The sequence below is a fragment of the Sorex araneus genome, chromosome 4, assembly GCF_027595985.1.
Source record: "Sorex araneus isolate mSorAra2 chromosome 4, mSorAra2.pri, whole genome shotgun sequence".
Classification (NCBI taxonomy): domain Eukaryota; kingdom Metazoa; phylum Chordata; class Mammalia; order Eulipotyphla; family Soricidae; genus Sorex; species Sorex araneus.
In genome coordinates this window covers 66,522,866-66,541,441 of record NC_073305.1, presented here as the reverse complement: position 1 = coordinate 66,541,441, position 18,576 = coordinate 66,522,866, and the positions used below count along the sequence as shown (strand labels likewise).

Sequence of the window (18,576 nt, the reverse complement as noted above, 5' to 3'; positions counted from 1 at the left end):
ATATTTTGTAGGATTTAGATCAAAGATACAACACTATTCTGCAGATGTATGGAGAAAAAGCAGAAGAAGCAGAAGAACTTCGATTAGATCTTGAAGATGTAAAAAATATGTATAAAACTCAAATAGATGAACTTTTGAGACAGAGACTCAGCTAAACTTCTGAAAACTACATTCCCATCAAACTGAATGTAAACAGTGAATATCTAAATACAAACTCCCATTAAATTCTTTCACAGAATTAGAAAGTGAAATTTATGTAGAATTCAAAAGCTGACAAAAGTTTATAGTACATAATATTTGCAGTTAAATTATTTTATGCAATATTTGAACTTTATTTTTGAAGCTTTTCTTTAAAGATTTATTTTTTAAAGCATCTTTTTTTTGCCTTGAATAGCACAGATTTATTACTTGATCCTCATCAATATGATTAGGGAAGAATGGTGTTCATATGTGTATTATAGATATATAGCTAAACATATCTATAATTTATGTGTTTGTATATATTGAGAGCATTTAATGAGTGACATTAACCTATCAAAGCTTCAAAATATTTTACATCTAAATATTCAGCATATCTAATTATTCAGGAAAATGGACATTAAATGTTCAAGTAAGATAATTAAACTTATGGTTATAAATTTTTGAGCTAATGATTTTCTTTTAAAATAAACATCACACTGAAACTGATGTTTATGGGTGAATAATAAAAACTTGCACTTTTTTTGTGGCATGAAAATTTATTTCACCCAGATTTCACAATGAAATCTTCAAGTTTTGGGACCTATCTGGAGAAAGTTAAAAGCTATTCAGTTATCTAGATATAACTGGTTAGTGGAAATTTTTATCAGTGATTTTGTGGTGATACCGATAATATTTAAGTGCTTTATAACATTCCTATAAAAATCAAAATAAAATTATGAGTAATATTTTCTCCTTAAAACTAAATTTTAAGGTTTACGTTTTGTAAGTCATTATTTTTAGCACACTAAATGTGAATATCTGGTATTATTGACTATCCATAACAAAGTTTGGCCTTTTTCATTTCTGTGTGGTTTATAATTTTTTCCTCTAAGCGTAGAAACATGAGAATAGTGTGGAATAGCTTTGAAAATGGCTATGCTGCCTTTATGTAAAAATAAAAACTCTTATTTAAGTTTTGTTACATTTTTAGCGACAAATTTGGAATGCTTTTCAGGGCAACTCAAGTGACCTCATATTTTTGTTTTTCTGTATTCCAGATGATATATGTAAATCATTAATATTCTTTCTAAGTTTCTATGTTATAGGGGCAAAAAATAGTGTAATAGCATTTTGTTGCTTTTTTTTTTTTAATATTCACAGGGCTTACAGGGAATGACAAGCCTGATAGCAATAAGAAATGTACAGAATTAAAAAATTAAGTTACAAAACTCTTAACCAGTTGTTTGAAACTAGAAGCTTGGGAATTGCGAAATTATTCTTTTAAAATATCCATATGTGATGAAATAGCCCCTTCAGTTGTAAACATTGGAAATAAAATGTATAATTTTCAGTTTCATAATGTTAAAAATCTCTTCTTTATTCTTACATTAATATAATTGAGCCAACTTAAAAATATTAAGTTGATTTTCAATTTGCTTAATATAAAAATGTGAAATAAGGTACCTAAGGGCCTTACCATAATTACCATATGTTTTATTCACAAATTGAAAACTGATATTCACATATTATTTTTATTGCTAAGGACAATACTTAGTTTTTGAAAAAGAAAAAAGAATAAAACCAGTTTTTGAAGTAAAAAATGTGGCAAAATACATATTGAACGAGTATTGGTTGCTTTATTTTTCTGTTGTCAAGCTGTATTTTGCCGTTGTCAATAAAGCTTACTATCTATATTCAGTAAAATAATACTTACACTTTAATGAATAAGAAAAGTTTGTAACCAGATGTTTCCATTATTGCAGGAAAACAGAATAAATCATAACTTTAAGAATACAAAAACAGTAAAGGAGGCATAATTATTGTTGTTTGAGTATAGACTGGAAGCATCCTTCCAATTTTGGAGGCTAAATTGAAACATTCTAGCTTTTTCTCTGCCTCCTTTTTTGAGGATTTCCAATTGTGCTGTATTTACCAATCAGGATTTACCACAAAGTATTTATTTTTTGATTAAAGATACCTAAGAGAAAATTTCTTCCTAACTACAGAAACCTAAGTTTTTGTAGTTAAGTAACTGAAAAAGAACATTTTGAAAAACATTGTCTCATGATCTCTCAACTGATTTATTAAAATTTTTATTCAAATGCTTATTGAAAGTCTATGTGTATAAGTACTTAGATATTAACCACAAGAAAAAAGAGAAAGTAAGTGAATATTTTGTTTTCCTGCTATTTGTTGAGTGTGTATACATTTACATTCCAGTATGTCATAATACTTCATTTTCATTTTTTAAAAATTTAATTTCCCCTATTTAGTTTTGAACTACACCTTAAATTTTATATTTGTAAAGGGCTAACAGTATGATTAAAGTTGCAGTGACAGAATTTTAATTATATTTTAATTCTAAATGAAAATATAAATAATTAGCATGGAACTGATTTGAATAAAGATTATAAAATGGTAATGTATTTTATTTTTAACAGTTATTAATACTAATGAATGAAGATAATGTTGAGAATATAATTAGTCATTTCAGCAGATAAATCACTTGCCTTGAATGCAACTGATTGGATTTGATCCCCAGCATCACATTTGGTCCCCCAGGCCAGGAATGGGGCCCTGTGTGCTCTTCGCAGAGCTCAGGGCCAGGAATAAGCCTGCAGCACCACTGGGTGTGGCCCCAAAATAAAATTTAACTTACGGAGCTTTGGCTTCCCTTTTTAAGAAAGTGAGGATAAACTCACTTTAAGTGAGTTATATTATTAAATACTATTAGTACTAAGGGGCTGGAGTAATAACACAGCAGTAGGGTGTTTGCCTTTCATGTGGCTGTCCTGTGTTTGATTCCTCCGTCCCTCTCGGAGAGCCCGGCAAGCTACCGAGAATATCTCGCCCGCATCGCAGAGCCTGGCAAGCTACCCGTGGTGTATTCGATATGCCAAAAACAGTAACAATAAGTCTCACAATGAGAGACGTTACTGGTGCCTGCTCAAACAAATCGATGAGCAACGGGATGACAGTGACAGTGATTCGTACTAAGAATAGTTTTTCTAGTGAAGATGTATTTTTGAAAACATTATAATTATTATAGTAAACTGGGAGTTATTGTAATTATTTTTTTGTATCTTTAAACATAAAATATGACGGAGAAAGAGTACAACCAACCTGGGTTCCATCCCCAGCATCACATATGGTCCAGGGCAAAGTCAGGAGTGAATCCCTGAGCACCTAAAAAACCAAAAAACAAACTCAAAAAGCCTCAAACCTAAATCAGTATGAAAATACTCTTCTAAACATAACATTTTTCTATTAACATATAACATTAAATAATTTTCTCTAATTCACATTGTATATTTATTATTGAACTCTGTAACCTTTTTTCTTTTTTTTGGCTTTGTGCCATACCTGGCAGTGCTAAGGGTTTACTTCTGGCTCTGTGCTCAGGGGTAAGCCCTTGCAGAACTTGGGAACCATCTGGAGTGCTGGGATCAAACATGGGTTGACTGTGTGCAAGGCAAGCTCCTTACCTGCTATATTATCTCTTTGGCCCTCGGAACCTGAGCTTTTAAAGAACTTTTTAAGTTATACCTTTATAAACATCTGTTTGATATTTTAGCAAATCAAATTATAGAAATACATTTAAATACCTTTTGTCAAAATATGAAATAACCCAATATTTGCATAATCTATAACTGTATTACAGGGATTTAATTTTTAGTATTTGTTAGGATTATTCCACTGATCCACCCTCATGTAAACTAATTAATATTTAGGACCTTAAAATAATACTAAACAGAATAATGGGAAGTTTTTCTGTTTAGTATAATTAATTGCTATCCATTTTTAATTTCCATTTAGTTTTTATGCTTTAAAAATAATTTTATTTGAGGTACTGTAACTTAACACTACTGTTGATAGTGCTTCATGCACACAATATTCCATTTTTTTTACAGCTTTAAATTTTTTCTTGCCTGCTTTTGTTTTTTGCTTTTTTGTTGTTGTTGCTATGACCTGGGACTGTTTGCAGTTGATCCACTTAGTTGATGGGCTCACACACTTTAGTTGCAGTGCTCACCAGGATCATATGCTTTAATTGTGGTATTTGACATATGCAAGTGCTTCACACTTGCTTATGATTACTTGTGGTGCTTGCTGGGGATTGTCCACCTGACTTGCTGTGCTTGCTGGGAGTCACACAGTTTTAGTGATGATGTGCACACTATGTGATGTGCATAGTATACAGGAGATTGTGCATTTTGTTTGCTGTTTGGGGTCATTAAATGGCAGTGGCACTGGGATAACACTCATTGCATATGACAGTGCCACAGTCGAATTTGTGGCCTCATGTCTGCCTGCAAGGCTTTGAATCCCTATACACTCCTTAAAATATTTGGTCAGGGGAGTTTGGGCACAACAGACAGTGCTCAGGGCTCACATCTAGCTTTGTGTTCAGGGATCACTCTTGGCAGGGCTCAGGTGCCATAGGGGATGCTGTGAAGGCCTTATACACTGTACTAGCCTCAAAATATTGGTAGTGTTCAACAATTCCTGGCTTATTTGGTCTCATTTATATTTTATTTGTACTTCTTGAACCCAGGCTAATTTTGAAACTAATTTCAAGCATGGTGACTAGTTGAATATTTTTTTATTTTTAATTTTTAATTAAAATATTTTCAAATAATGTAGGATTTGTTCAACCATTGATTAAGCTGATTGAATTGGGCATGAACTACACATCACTTTTTTTTAAATTGTATCACCATGAGAGTTACAAAGCTTTCATGTTTGAGATTCAGCCATATAATGATGGAACACCCATCCCTCCACCAGTGCACATTTTCCACACCAATGTCCCCAGTGTCCACCCCCCCAACCCTGAATACACTCTCCCACATTGAGTCCTCACCCTACCTCTGTGGAGACAATTTCCCCAATACTCTCTCTCTGATTTGGGGCATTATGTTTTGCTTAAAATTTCCCACCACCATTCATGCCTACCTGCAAAGGGCAGACTAGATAATTTATTTTCCATTGCTCATTTTGAATATCATAAGAGCTGGCATGGCCACGATTGTAAGTGTAAATTTCTATATTGTAAATGTCTGGGTTCCAGAGATGTCTCTAATCCATTTTGGGATTCAATTGGGAGTCTCTGGGCCAGGGATGTTGGTGCACTAACATGGCGTCTGGAGGCAAATTGTGGGCCTGACAGCCAGTCTGCTGGGCAGGCAGAGACCCCGGGTCCTCTGCCACCATGCGGCCTGGAGATTCAGTCCTGAAACCTGCATACCTGGGCCTTACTTGTGGAAGCTCTTGGTCACCGGGAGTAGCACCTGGTGCTACTTGGTCATCTGGAGTAGGTGGGGACAGTGCTCTTGCTCCATCTGGGGTGCCCCAGTGAAATTGGCTCAGTATGGGGCCCAGAGAGATCTCTACTTCTGTGGTGTCTTCTGGGACTTGCTGCTGTATCTCGGGGCCAGGGCTTTTGATGCACAAAGATCCACATTAAAAAATTTTCAGCAGATTGTATCTTGGTGAGGTCCATCCTGAGATGGTCAAGTCAGGCTGGGACTATGGCAGTGATTTTGGATTGTGGAAGCAGGTGGCTGCCTAAGGCTCTGCTTGGGTGGGCACAGGCCAATCCGGCCCCCTCCAACTTACCCTGGTCTGTTCAGCTATACACGGGTCAAGGCTTTTCTGTGACTTTTGATCTCTTTCAAGATTTATTTAGGGGTCTCTGACGCAAGGCCAGCAATAGAGCTTACAGGGTGGTGCTGGAGTTGGTTTGTGGGGGTAACTGCCAGTGCTTCCATGTGTATTGGGAAGTGGGGGGAGGTAGCCCACCCCAACTCTGAGAAAGTATGGAGATTTCAATCTCAAAACCCGCATTCCAGAATTTTCAGCAGATTGTATTTTGGTGAGGTCTCTTCTGAGATTGTGGAGTCAGGCCAGGAGTATGGTGGTGATTTTGGATTATGGGAGCAAGTGGTTGCTGGGGGCTCTGTTTGGGCAGGCCACCAGACCAACCCACCCTCCTATTTACCTCAGTTTGTTCAGCCATGTGCGGGCCTGAGATGAACTGTAACTTTTGGTCTCTTTTGAGACTTATCTATGGGTCTCTGTAATAAGGCCAATTGTATAGCTGAGCCAGAAGTGGTTTGTGGGTGTGGCTCCAACAAACCTATTTTTTTGGCCGTTAAATTTCTTGGTAAACTTGGTCCCTAGTTGTTGGGGTCCAACCACAGGCACAGTGGCAATTTTGGGGTATCAGGAAGCCTGAAGGCAGCATCAGGCTTCTAATGCACTCGCCCTGCAGGTACAGGTTGACCTGCTGGCAGCACCATATCCCCTCTAGTTGGATATTTTTAAAGAAATTATTTAAAGTACTTGTGTTTATTTTATTTATTTTTAATTTTTTCTTTGCTTTTTTTTGGGGGGTCATACCCGGCGATGCACAGGGGTTACTCCTGGCTCTGCGCTCAGGAATTACCCCTGGCAGTGCTCAAGGGACCATATGGGATGCTGGGAATCGAACCCGGGTCAGCTGAGTGCAAGGCAAACGCCCTACCCGCTGTGCTATTGCTCCAGCCCTGTTTTTTTTTTAAATCACAGTTACCTTTATTGCTGCTTTAAATTATCCTTTGTTTAGTCAGAGAGGTAGTACAGTGGGTAAGGCACTTGCCTTGTACACAGGCTAACATCACTTCAATGTCAGGCACCACATATGATCACTCAAGCACAACCAGGAGTGATCCTGAGCACAGTGCCAGGTGAAATCCCTGAGCACCTCTAGGTATAGCTGACTCTCCTCCTTATATAAAATAATATAATAAGAAAACAAAAAGAATGCTTCCACATTCATTTTATCCTAATTATAAAACCAGATGAGAATTTTTTTTAAAAAGCTACACATGAATAGACACAAAATGAAATCTAATATAAGAATGATTCGTCATCATCAAGTAGGAATCATTCCAAAGGTGCAAGGAGGGTTCCACACATGCAAGTCATTCTAGCAGGCCACATCAACCAAATGAAAGATAAGATTACACAGTCCCATCAATAGTTCTATCCATTTATCTAAAAAACTAAAACTTGGAAATAGAAGGAACATTAACCAACCTGATGGGGTGACATGAGGCCATTGAGATGGAGATGCTTAAGTTATTAAAGTGATTAAAGTTATTAAGTAACTGTGGTAATCAGACAAGTGAGAGCATGGACATAAAAACTTGAGTATTCCAAAGGCTGTTTAAATTATAATTAATAGGTGATCTGATGAAAATACCTCTGAGATAAAAATTAGGTGTTAAGAAAATTTCAGCTTGCTTGCTTTTTCAGGCCTGTGGTCTGTCTTGAACATATCTCCCTCTTCCTCTCTCCATATTTCTACATTTCCTTCAGTAAAAACAACTTGCTCCACCATTTGTGTGCCTAAACATTCTTTTTTGTGAAAAACGACAACAGATCTGGAACATCTGTGCCAGGGTGTAACCGACTTTCCTGCAAAGAGTATTCTGTCCCTCCAGCCTGAGTTCAGGGCGCTTTAAGAACTCGGATGGTGGGGAACCCATTTCTGCGCCCTGCAGAGCAAGAGGGCTTCAAGTGTAGCTTGACTGCCTTGAGCTGGCAGATGCCAGCATCTGTGCTTTGTAGGCGCGGATAGCTGCATCGACCAGTCCTTACCCAAGCCAGGCATATCCCCGGAGTGGCTGGTGGGGGTTGATCCAAGAGATGCACTGTATTTGCAGGCTGCATCCCTTGTTCCCCACTTTACTTACTGCGCCGTCTGTTTTTTTTTTTTTTTTTTTTGGTTTTTGGGTCACACCTGGCGATGCACAGGGGTTACTCCTGGCTCTGCACTCAGGAATTACTCCTGGCGGTGCTCAGGGGACCATATGGGATGCTGGGATTTGAACCTGGGTCGGCCGCGTGCAAGGCAAACGCCCTACCCGCTATGCTATCACTCCAGCCCCCTTACTGCGCCGTCTGCAACCCTAGGGGAAGGGGTCCTGTTGGCTGACTAACCAGAAAGTTTTCTGACCTCGGGCTGGCTCACAGTAATAGAACTCCACTCTGCTTGGCTTCACCAAATTGTAGCACGAAGGTTTCAATGTGAGACTGACTGAATTACACGGGCACAATTTTGAGTTTAGTGTAGGTGGCAGGGCATTCATGAGCAAAAGAATAAATCTGAGAAAAGTTGATCATCTTTTTGAAGTAGACTCTCCCTGGTCTAAATATTTTCTGAAAATAATTTGAAATTCATCATACACACACACACACACACACACACACACACACACAGAGAGAGGTTTGAGGCCATATCCTGCAATACCCAGGACTTGCTTCTGACTCTGCACTCAGGAATTACTCCTGGCTGGTTTGGGGGACCATATAGGATGCTGGGTTCGAACTTGGGTCTGCCATGTGCAAGATAAGTGTCCCATCTCCTGTACTCAGATAAATGCAAGATAAGTGTCCCATCTCCTGTACTCCTGTACTCCTGTACTCAGACCCTGAAATAGCTTTTTAATAACAAGATGACATCAAATGGTTGGAAAACTAAAACAACTTACTATTGACATGTCTGGTGATGAATTCAGTGAGTTTTCTTTGCTTGGGCCAACATGCTATGGGATGCCTTCACCAAATAGAATAACATAGTCATCCCCTCAAATTAGAAAGCACAAGAACCACTGTGTGAGCCAACCTCGACATCAAAGCCAAAAGACCTTCGCCTATTTCAGATAAGTTTTTAAGATTTACTAGAACCACACTCATGAGAGCCATGTTAGATATACATCTTGGTATTTGCTGTGGAGAGGAAACTAAGGTCATTCCCCAAATCTTGGCTCTGAAACAAATGATATGATAGAGAAAAAAAAATGCCTAGATGAGATTGGTGTCGCTGATGGAGTTCTGGATCCCGTCTTTTTATAGAAATCATTGTTAAGCACGGGGAGCCAGTTCCTTGTTTGTGTGCTAAAGATCTTTTGCCCTGGACAGTGGGGAAAAGGGAAATTTCATACTAGACCTCTGGTCTTGAAGATGTCTCTGAGTTTTGATAGGAGCCACTGAAGATTTTTGCCCTGAAGTGATCCTTCCTATGTCCCAAGAGATAACTGCCAGGAGCTCTTGCCCACCTACATGCCAGTCTGCGGAACTTGGCTAAGAGGTTCACATCACTTCCTCCTTTTACTGTCAGATGAGTTAAAAGCTTAGGTGCTATCGAGTAGACTTACTCCAATACTTTTAGTTATATTTGTTGTTATTTGGCTAGAGTTGGCAAGTAGAACTGCTTTGATCTTAAAATTGCAGCCTTAAGCTCTAAGCCTTTTATCTTTTTTTTTTTTTTTGGATCACACCCGGCGATGGACAGGGGTTACTCCTGGCTCTGCACTCAGGAATTACCCCTGGAGGTGCTCAGGGGACCATATGGGATGCTGGGAATCGAACCCGGGTTGACCACATGCAAGGCAAATGCCCTACCCACTGTGCTATTGCTCCAGCCCCGAGCAGTAGTATTCTTAAAGGAAGTTTTTTGCATGACTGAAACCCAACAACTTTATAACTGTATCTCACAGTGATTTGATTTTTTTTTAAAAGATGAATACTATACAGTGCTTTAGGCCCATGCCAAGTAACATGTATTTAAACTGTTATTATCGGGCTGGAGTGATAGCACAATGATTAGGGCGTTTGCCTTGCACGCCACCGACCCGGGTTCGAATCCCAGCATCCCATATGGTCCCCTGAGCACCATCAGGGGTGATTCCTGAGTGCAGAGCCAGGAGTAACCCCTGTGCATCACCGGGTGTGACCCAAAAAGCAAAATAAATAAATAAATAAACTGTTATTATCTGGAGGAAGAGTCCAAACAGAATATTCCCAGTGAAACTAATTACTAATGAAATTTATAGCAATTCCAACACAGGTAAACAAATAATTTTTTTTGAAAGCAAGTCCCTGAAAATGAACTTGTATTTCTTTATGGTTATTATTTCTATTAGTGGCCACATTCATGATCAAGCTTATTTTGTTATCAGTCTTCATTTAATTTGTTCAAATTGAATCTGTAATAATCCGTTCTGTTACCCTCTAGACTGCATTTGCTGATAAAAGAGTCTAGGATCTGTCGTGATAAACTAACGACAAAATTCAACTCCCTGGGGGACTGGAGCGATAGCTCAGCGGATAGGGTGTTTGCTTTGCACGCCACCAAACCGGGTTCGATTCCCAGCATCCCATATGGTCCCCCAAGCACCGCCAGGAGTAATTTCTGAGAGCAGAGTCAGGAGTAACCCCTGTGCATCGCCGGGTGTGACCCAAAAAATAAAATAAAATAAAATTTCAACTCCACGGGATAGCACTTGAATTTAGGTCCGCAGGGAGGGAGGCAAGAAACCTCATCTTTTAGAAAGTGCTAATCCTGGCGTCAGAGAGATGGTCTAGCTTGCCTTGCGCTAGACACCTCCACGGTCCCCATCCTCGAGGAGTGACCCGTGAGCACAGAGGCGGAAGTTAGCTGCCTGAGAGCACTGTCGGATGTGCCCTCAACCTCCCCGAAAGTGACAACTACTTTCAGTCTCCAGATTTGAGTTAGGACGGCACCCTTTGCCCGGATTAAGGAGCAAGATCCAAGGAAAACCATCATTAGCCTCAGACTACTGACGGAACGTGGGGACCGGGCTGAAACGCGAGGAGGGGTCCCGTGGACTTCGTGTGTGCGGGACGTTTGGGGGTGCATTTGGTGGTGGGCGCGGCGTGGCAACGCGGCATCTCAAACACAGCGTGCAGTCTACGACAGCGAAGAATGGAGGAGAAAAGGAAACCCCGCCTCCGGAGGCCGGAGAAGAGCCCGAGGTCTTGCCCCGGGGCCCGTTTGTGTGCGCCTTCTCTTCCCTCTGCGCTCCGCGGCTTGAAACCCCGCTGCTCTCTGCGCTGCGATCAGGGCTCCGGGGCTCCCACCCCGGCGGCAGCTGGGCGCCCCCCGCCCCGGCCCCCGGCCGCGCGCGTCCCGCCGGGTCCCACTCGGGGCCGCCCCCTGCGCGGGGCGCGGACCCGCCTCCCGGCCCGGCCCGCCGAGGTGTCCCCGCTCCTTGGCGCCCCCTGGCCGGGCCCCGGCGCCCGAGGTTTCCGGTGGGCGGCCGCAGCCGGTTGTGACGCCTGGCGGCTCGGGAGCTGCAGCTTCTCCGCCTCCTCCTCCTCGCCGTCCTCCGGCTCGGGCTCGGGAGCCCCGGATCGCCCGGCTGCTGCAGGTGGGCCTGGCCCGGCGCTCGGCGGAGCCTTCCCCCGCGCCCGCGTCCCCGCACCGCCTCGGGCCCGGGCGCCACTCCCCAGCGGGTGTGGGGGAGGCGATCGCGACCCTTGTCTCCGAGCGTGGGGCTCCCCCGAGCCTGCCAGGCGCGGCCGAGGGTGCTGCCGCGTCCCCGGCTTCTCCAGCCCGGGCGGAGCCGTCCTCCCCGGGGTCCTCCCAAGCGCTTCGGGTCTGGAGGTGTGGAGGGGGGCGGGGGACCCTGGCTGACTCCGGAGAGGGCACGGCCCCGGGTTGGGTGGGGGGCGGTGTCTCTGCGCCCCGAAGCCTCCCGCTTTTCGTGGTTGAGACCTGAGAATGGTCTCACCGTGACACTCGGGTCGCCAGTGGGGACGCGCTGCTCGGGAGCCCCAGTCTGGCATGCGCCGAGCTCTTTACCCGCCAATTGCGTGCAGCATCGCACCCGCGGGAGTCCCTCTCCTGTTTGCAGCCCCAGGCCCACCTCTCGGCATCTCTCGGCCTCTTCCCATCGTCCTCTCCCCCGTCCAGGCCCGTGGAACTCCAAAGCCAAGATCCACAAGTGGACAGAGCCGGTTGCGTTGCGCCGAAGGAGAAAGTAACGCAGCCACCAAAACTTCCCTCGGTTCCCGCCCATCCTCGAGAGGCCTCGGCTGGAGCGAGAGACGCCCGGGAAGGCCCGCGGCCAGGACAGGGCTTGTGGTTTCACGCAGCCCGCGCCACTTCCCGTTAGCATAAGGCAAGTGGGTACGTGCCTGCTGCAAAAACCACGTTCCTCATCGAGGTCTTTAGACCTCTTCGCACGACCTAAGTGTTCCTGCATTGCCATGGACCAGTGAACTGAGTTAGGGCTAAAGAGCTCAGCTGAGGACAATGGGCTTGGAAAGGTCAGGACTTGGTCCTATCAGTGACTTTATGTGCGGGGGTGGTGGGGGGAGATCAGTGACTTTTAAAAGTGAACGGTGAGTTAAAGGATAAGCTCGTGCAGTTTACTGAACCTTAAGGCAAGAGCACGAATAAGTCTTAGGTGCGGTTTAGTGAGTAGGATTACTTCCGTGAAAAACATACAAATTGGGCTGGAGCGATAGCACAGCGGGTAGGGCGTTTGCCTTGCACACACGCGGCCGATCCGGGTTCAATTCTTAGCATTCCACATGGTCCCCCAAGCACCACCAAGAGTTATTCCTAAGTGCAGAGGCAGGATTTAACTCCTGTGCATCGCCGGGTGTGACAGCCAAAAAGAAAAAAAAAAAAAAAGAAAAACAGATTTTTTCATGCAGTGATTTTTATGCCCCCTGTCCTTTCTGATACTGTGTGTGTTGTCCTGGACCAGTTGATGCCTAAAACGTGGACCCTTCTTCCCGTTTGTTGTTGGAATCTTAACATGCTACTTTAAAAGTGCTTTCTGTAGCTTGACACTTGGTAGCAGGTTTTCTTTAGGAAAAGGAAGAACCCAATGAGCTAGGCCTTCTGCATAGGGGTGATCTCATTGAACTATTTCTCAGATTTTCCCCTTAATTCAAAGTGTTCACTTGGATAGTAATCTAGTTTAGCCTCTTTTTAAGGTGATGTGTCTCATTTGTGACAGGTTTTAGATGTCTGAATCTTCACAACAGCTTCTGGGTGGTTTTGAAGATTAAAGAGGTGAGTTTTAAGCAAATATTTTAAAAATATAGAATCAGTTACTATATGTATTTTTATCTTTTGTAAAATTGTCATCTGTTCAATGTTGGATAAAAGTTCTAGCTAAAAATGCTCATTCATGTGTAGATAATAATGTAGTCTCCAGAGGCACCTACAGGGAAAATCAGCACCCCTCCCTCACCCCCCATCACTCTAGGGTGGCAAAGGTTTTCTTCTTCCTGTCCCCACTGTTTGCAGCTTGAGTGAACATAATGGTCTGTTTCTGACGGCTCCATTCACCTCTCCCACTATTAATGAAGACTGGTTTGAAAGCTGAATTTTCCACCATCCCCACTGCCAGACCTTGCCAGGGAGCAATTAATATGGATTATGGTTATATCAACTGATAGAACTATTTAGCTCCTCACTTTATTTTTATTTTTTAATTAAAAACATTTTTTTTTTTTTTTTGCTTTTTGGGTCACACCTGGCAATGCACAGGGGTTATTCCTGGCTCTGCACTCAGGAATTACCCCTGGCAGTGCTCAGGGGACCATATGGAATGCTGGGAATCGAACCTGGGTCGGCAGCGTGCAAGGCAAACGCCCTACCTGCTGTGCTATTGCTCCAGCCCAATTAAAAACATTTTTTAAAGGAGCAAGTCTTTATTTTTTTGCTTTGGGGGTCACACCCAGCGATGTCAGGGGTTACTCCTGGTTCTGCACTCAGGAATTACTCCTGGCGATGCACGGGGGAACATATGGGATGGCTGTGTGCAAAGCAAACATCTACCCACTGTGCTATTACTCCAGCCCCTCATTCCCCCCTGTTATATCTAAGATAGCACTAAAGTAAACCATGCTTATTTTCTGAATTATAAAGCAGAAATCTTGTCCAAGAGATTTAAGCCCTTATCCCTCCTGCACGGCAGAGCCTGGCAAGCTACCCATGGCATATTCAATATGCCAAAAACAGTAACAAGTCTCACAATGGAGACGTTGCTGGTGCCCATTCGAGCAAATCGATGAACAATGAGATGATAGTGCTACATACGACAGTGCTACAGTTCTACATGGGGTTAATAGCATCAGGTTGCAATGTGATGTATTTCCACCATGTTAAGCGATATCAGCAAGGAGTTAATGCCAAACTGTGGGAAAAACTGCTTGGATTTCACTTCTGGAGTTTCTAAGTCTTTATTTTTTTCTTTTTGGGTCACACCTGGCATTGCACAGGGTTTACTCCTGGCTCATACACTCAGGAATTACTCTTGGCGGTGTTTGGGGGACCATATGGGATGCTGGGAATCGAACCTGTGTTCGCCATGTGCAAGGCAAACACCCTAGCCACTGTGCTATCGCTCCAGCCCCTGGAGTTTTCTAAGTCTTAACTCTTAGGATCAAAAATTGCTCTTTTCTTTCTTTCCTTTTTTCTGGGGGGTTGGGGGGGTTGTTGGAGGTCACACTTGGTGCTACTCATGGGTTACTTCTGGCTTTGCACTTAGAAATAACTCCTGATTGTGCTCAGGGGACCATATGATATGCCAGAGATTGAACTCAGATTGGCCATGTGCAAGGCAATTTTCCTCCATGCTGAACTATCTTTTTGCCCTCAGAGGCTGTTATTTTATACACACGAATGTAAACTTCACAAGGGCATGTCCACTGGTTCATCCTTGTAACATAAAAGAGCACATACTATGTTCCCTTAGGCTAATTGCGATGATGAACTTTTGGGGGAACCTCCAAGCGGCCATCAGGGGTTAGGGGTTAGTCCCAGCAATTCTTGGCCAATTGGGCTGGAAGTTTAATTCGAGTGCTTAGGGAACTGTGCAGTGCCAGGGATCGTACCCAGGTTGGCCGCATGCAAGACAAGTACCTAAACCTCTGTATCTCTGAAATTTGCCTGCTATGTTTCATGTGATTCTTAGCACTTGTCAACATCTGGAGTTGTTTATTTATGTCTTTGTCTATTTTGCATTCCTTACATTGGATTTGGGTAGGGCGTTTGCCTTGCACTCGGCTGACCCAGGTTCGATTCTTCCGTCCCTCTCAGAGAGCCCGGCAAGCTACCGACAGTATCCCACCCGCAGGGCAGAGCCTGGCAAGCTACCCAGGGTGTATTCAATAGGCCAAAAACAGTAACAAGTCTCACAGTGGAGATATTACTGGTGCCTGCTCGAGCAAATCAATGAACAAAAGGATGACAGTGCGTGTTACAGTGCTACATTGGGTTATAAGCTCCATTACAGTAAGGTCTTTTGGGGCCAGAGGGATAGTATAGCAGGGATCCTGCTTGCCTTGCATGAAATCCATCTGGATTTGATTCCTGGCACCCTGAGCCTACCAGGAGTGACTGCTAAGCGCAGAGCCAGGAGTAAGCACTGCTGAATGTGGCACCCATTTCCTGGAAAAAAAAAAAAAAAGCAAGGGTCCTTTTAGTTTTATTCGTGTCTGTATGTCTAGATCCTTACACAATTTCTGGCACATAATAGGTTTGTAGTAAATGCTGAATAGAAAACATTACACAGTGATATTGCTGAGTTTTTTGTACTTGTGCTTTAGTCTGTGACCCCTTTGCCTTTTGATTACTTTTGGGATTTGGGGCCACACCTGGCAATGCTCAGGGGTTACTCCAGTCTCTGAATCAGGAATTACTCCTAGCAGTGCTCAGGAGACTATCTGGGATGCTGGGGATTGAACCTGGGTTGGCCACATGCAAGACAAGCTCCCTACCTGCTATCCTATCCCCTCACCTTTCCCGAACCCCCATTGCCTTTCAAAGGCTAGACCTTAACAGAGGTAGGTTTAATTTTTTCTCTAGGTTTGGAAGTTGCTATGTTAATGCTGTTTGTGTTTGGAGTACTGCTTCATGAAGTCCCACTGAGTGGTCAAGATGAGTCTCCTCCCAATGCCAAGGGCAGTGCAGATGCCCTTCTCTTTGACTACCCCAGCATCCACTTGCCAGAAGAACACATCCCCTACTTTCTGCACAACAATGGGCACATTGCCGCACTCTGTAAGGAAGATGCACAGTGTCCTTATAAGGTCGGTATTATTTCTTCTCCTCTTATTTATTTTTTCAAGGATGCCAGGTGGGCTATTATACCAGTTCTGCAATATAACCTGAGCCTAAGGTAGATACCCTCTGTGGTGGCAGTCAAATCAATCATCATATTTCATAGCTTCCAAGTGATTGAATTTCACCATCCTCATGTCCTACTCCCATGTGAGGTTTAAATTGACTTCACTAGGAAAACACTCTGTAAATGAAGTGGAACAGATTTTATGCTGAAAAGAGTATCTAGTTACATGTGACCATGAGCTTTCTCACCTCTTATTTTTAAAACTGCACTTAAAAGAGGTTCTTAGCACCTAATTTCAGCAACACCTCCGCGTCTGCCTCCTCCTAATTAAGAGGTTACTGTGGTATTCCTCCAGTTGTAGAGTTGTTGGAAAGGCCTCAAATTGTAACCCATTAAGATGTCTCCCAAAATGCTCTTAGATCAAAGCTGGGCATTGTGAGACGCTTCCTTTCCCATGGTGCCAGCACAGGAAGCTTATGGAGAAGAAACCTGGGAAAAGATCCGCATTGCTCCCTTTATCTTGGAGAACAGCCTTCTCACTCCCTGGCCAACAGCAGCTGCTGTGTCTCTTAAGGACTTCAGAGAACCCCCCTCTCCTGTAGGGACTCTGCTACTCCTGACTGATGAGTAAAATCGATCTATTCAATTTAGCTCCTGTGGTTTTTGTTGGTAGAATACTAATTCAGGAACCAGGGAAATAGTACAACAGGTAGGGTGTTTGCCTTGGAAGTGGCTGACCAGGGTTCAATCCCTGGCATCTCATGTGGTCCCCTGAACCTGCCAGGCATGATCCCTGAGCACAGAGCCAGAAATAAACCCTGAGCACCACTGGGTGTGGCCCCCAACCAAAAAAATAAAAGAATACCAATCCATATGACCACCTTTAGTATGTTCAGTGAGAAAGGTAGTTTGATTAGTCTTCTTCAAAAGTTTTCATTTTAAATGGTTTCTTGTTGTTTAGGTAAAATCTAGACTTTTAGTTAGGTCACAGGGTACAGGGCTGCAGGGAAGGGGTGTGATAATTAAGAAAAATTCTTAAGAACTTTGAGACTGCAATGTTTAGGACTTTCTCTGGCTATTTTCATTGTGTGACTGACTAGATTGTAGACTGTAAAAGTGAAAGTTCTATAAAGATTTATTTTCTTCATGGGAAAATTGTTGGAGTCATTTTTCAATGTTAGAAGAGAGATGAGTTAAATATGCATGTGTCTTACATTCTAGAAACACTTAGAGAATTTAAACTACTGCTGGGGTTATGAGAAATCCTGCCAACCAGAGTTCAGATTTGGTTACCCTGTTTGCAACTATGTGGACATGGGATGGTAAGTTTGCAGTTGCCATAATTCTCCATGCTAAGTCATCTTTAGCTCTGCATTATATGCAATGCCCCAATGCCCAACTAGAATTTTTGTTTCAGATAGTAATTCCTTTAGGTAATAATTTGCTTGTTCAATCATGAACTTAACTTGACTAATCTTTCCCTCTCTCATTTCCTCTGACACGTGGAGAAACATTTTTCCCCGACATACTTATGAAGATAGATTGATAGTTCTAGAAGGTAGGATTTGATATAAAATATGATATAAAATACACTTTGATATGAAAATATTTCAATGCAGTCAAGCATAGTGGGGAAAAGGAAATAGAGTAATAAACACTTTATTGTCTTCAGTTCCTCACTTCATTTTTATCATATATTTTTTATCAATATATAAGTTTGTAAGTAACAGATTTTAGTCAGTTTTGCATAGTGAGGAATAGTTTCAGGGAAATCAAAGGTTACTGGAAAAGTAATGACAGACTAACTTTTAGAAAAAGATTCTAGATTTGGAAAAAGTTTACCAACCAGCTGTGTGGAATTTCTCTGTTTGCGAGTAGGACGGACAGCCTGGAGTCAGCACAGGATATTTTCTGGAGACAGGCCGACTTCGGCTACGCCGGTGAGCGGCTGGACGAGCTGCATTCGCTTTGCCACCCCAAGGAAACGGTTGGTGTTGAGCCCTGAGGAAATGAGTATGGCCGTGACAAAGCCCCTGCAGTGCTTAGATTGCAATGTTGGGGGTAGCACCTTGAAAGGAACCCCTTCCGGATACGTATTTATGAGAATTTTTGTATGTGTGCATGAGTGTAACTTTCCTAAAATATTTCTGTTTCACTCGGAAGGCGTATCCTGTTTTTTTGTTTTGTTTTGTTTTGTTTTCCCTTTTCCTCCCCTTCCCGCTTCCCTTCCCTGTGCTGGTTGCTGATGTTGTGGGTGATGCCAGGAGGTCACACCCAGTGGCCTTTGTCGTCCTTGGCGCATTTCCTTGTGAGGCTTGCAGGGGCATTCTTCAGGTTGCAGTGCTTGCATGCTCCCCTGGGGTCCTCATGAGGGTTGGCGGTTGCACCCTCGTTGAGTTGGGGAGCTCATGCACATTCTGGTTGTAGTGTTCTTGCCAGTCACCCCTAAACCATG

The 18,576-nt window shown here is 43.0% G+C and overlaps 2 protein-coding genes across 3 annotated transcripts in view; both read left to right on the top strand.

Annotated features, from left to right (window-relative positions):
• TMF1 (TATA element modulatory factor 1) overlaps positions 1–1,793 on the top strand; it is a 34,321-nt gene extending 32,528 nt beyond the window's left edge. Inside the window, exon 17 of the mRNA XM_004612786.3 lies at positions 12–1,793. Coding sequence (XP_004612843.2) covers positions 12–155 — 144 coding nt within the window. The 3' untranslated portion in view covers positions 156–1,793. The remainder of the gene's footprint in view (positions 1–11) is intronic.
• A 9,495-nt stretch (positions 1,794–11,288) lies between these two features.
• Positions 11,289–18,576, top strand: part of EOGT (EGF domain specific O-linked N-acetylglucosamine transferase) — a 39,889-nt gene continuing 32,601 nt past the window's right edge. The window contains exons 1-6 of one of the 2 annotated variants that reach the window (XM_055135592.1): positions 11,289–11,399; positions 11,945–12,152; positions 13,002–13,057; positions 15,860–16,083; positions 17,343–17,443; positions 18,000–18,108. In XM_055135592.1, coding sequence (XP_054991567.1) covers positions 15,874–16,083; positions 17,343–17,443; positions 18,000–18,108 — 420 coding nt within the window. In that variant the 5' untranslated portion in view covers positions 11,289–11,399; positions 11,945–12,152; positions 13,002–13,057; positions 15,860–15,873. Of the gene's footprint in view, positions 11,400–11,944; positions 12,161–13,001; positions 13,058–15,859; positions 16,084–17,342; positions 17,444–17,999; positions 18,109–18,576 lie in introns of both variants that reach the window. The other variant, XM_055135593.1, reaches the window with a different exon arrangement.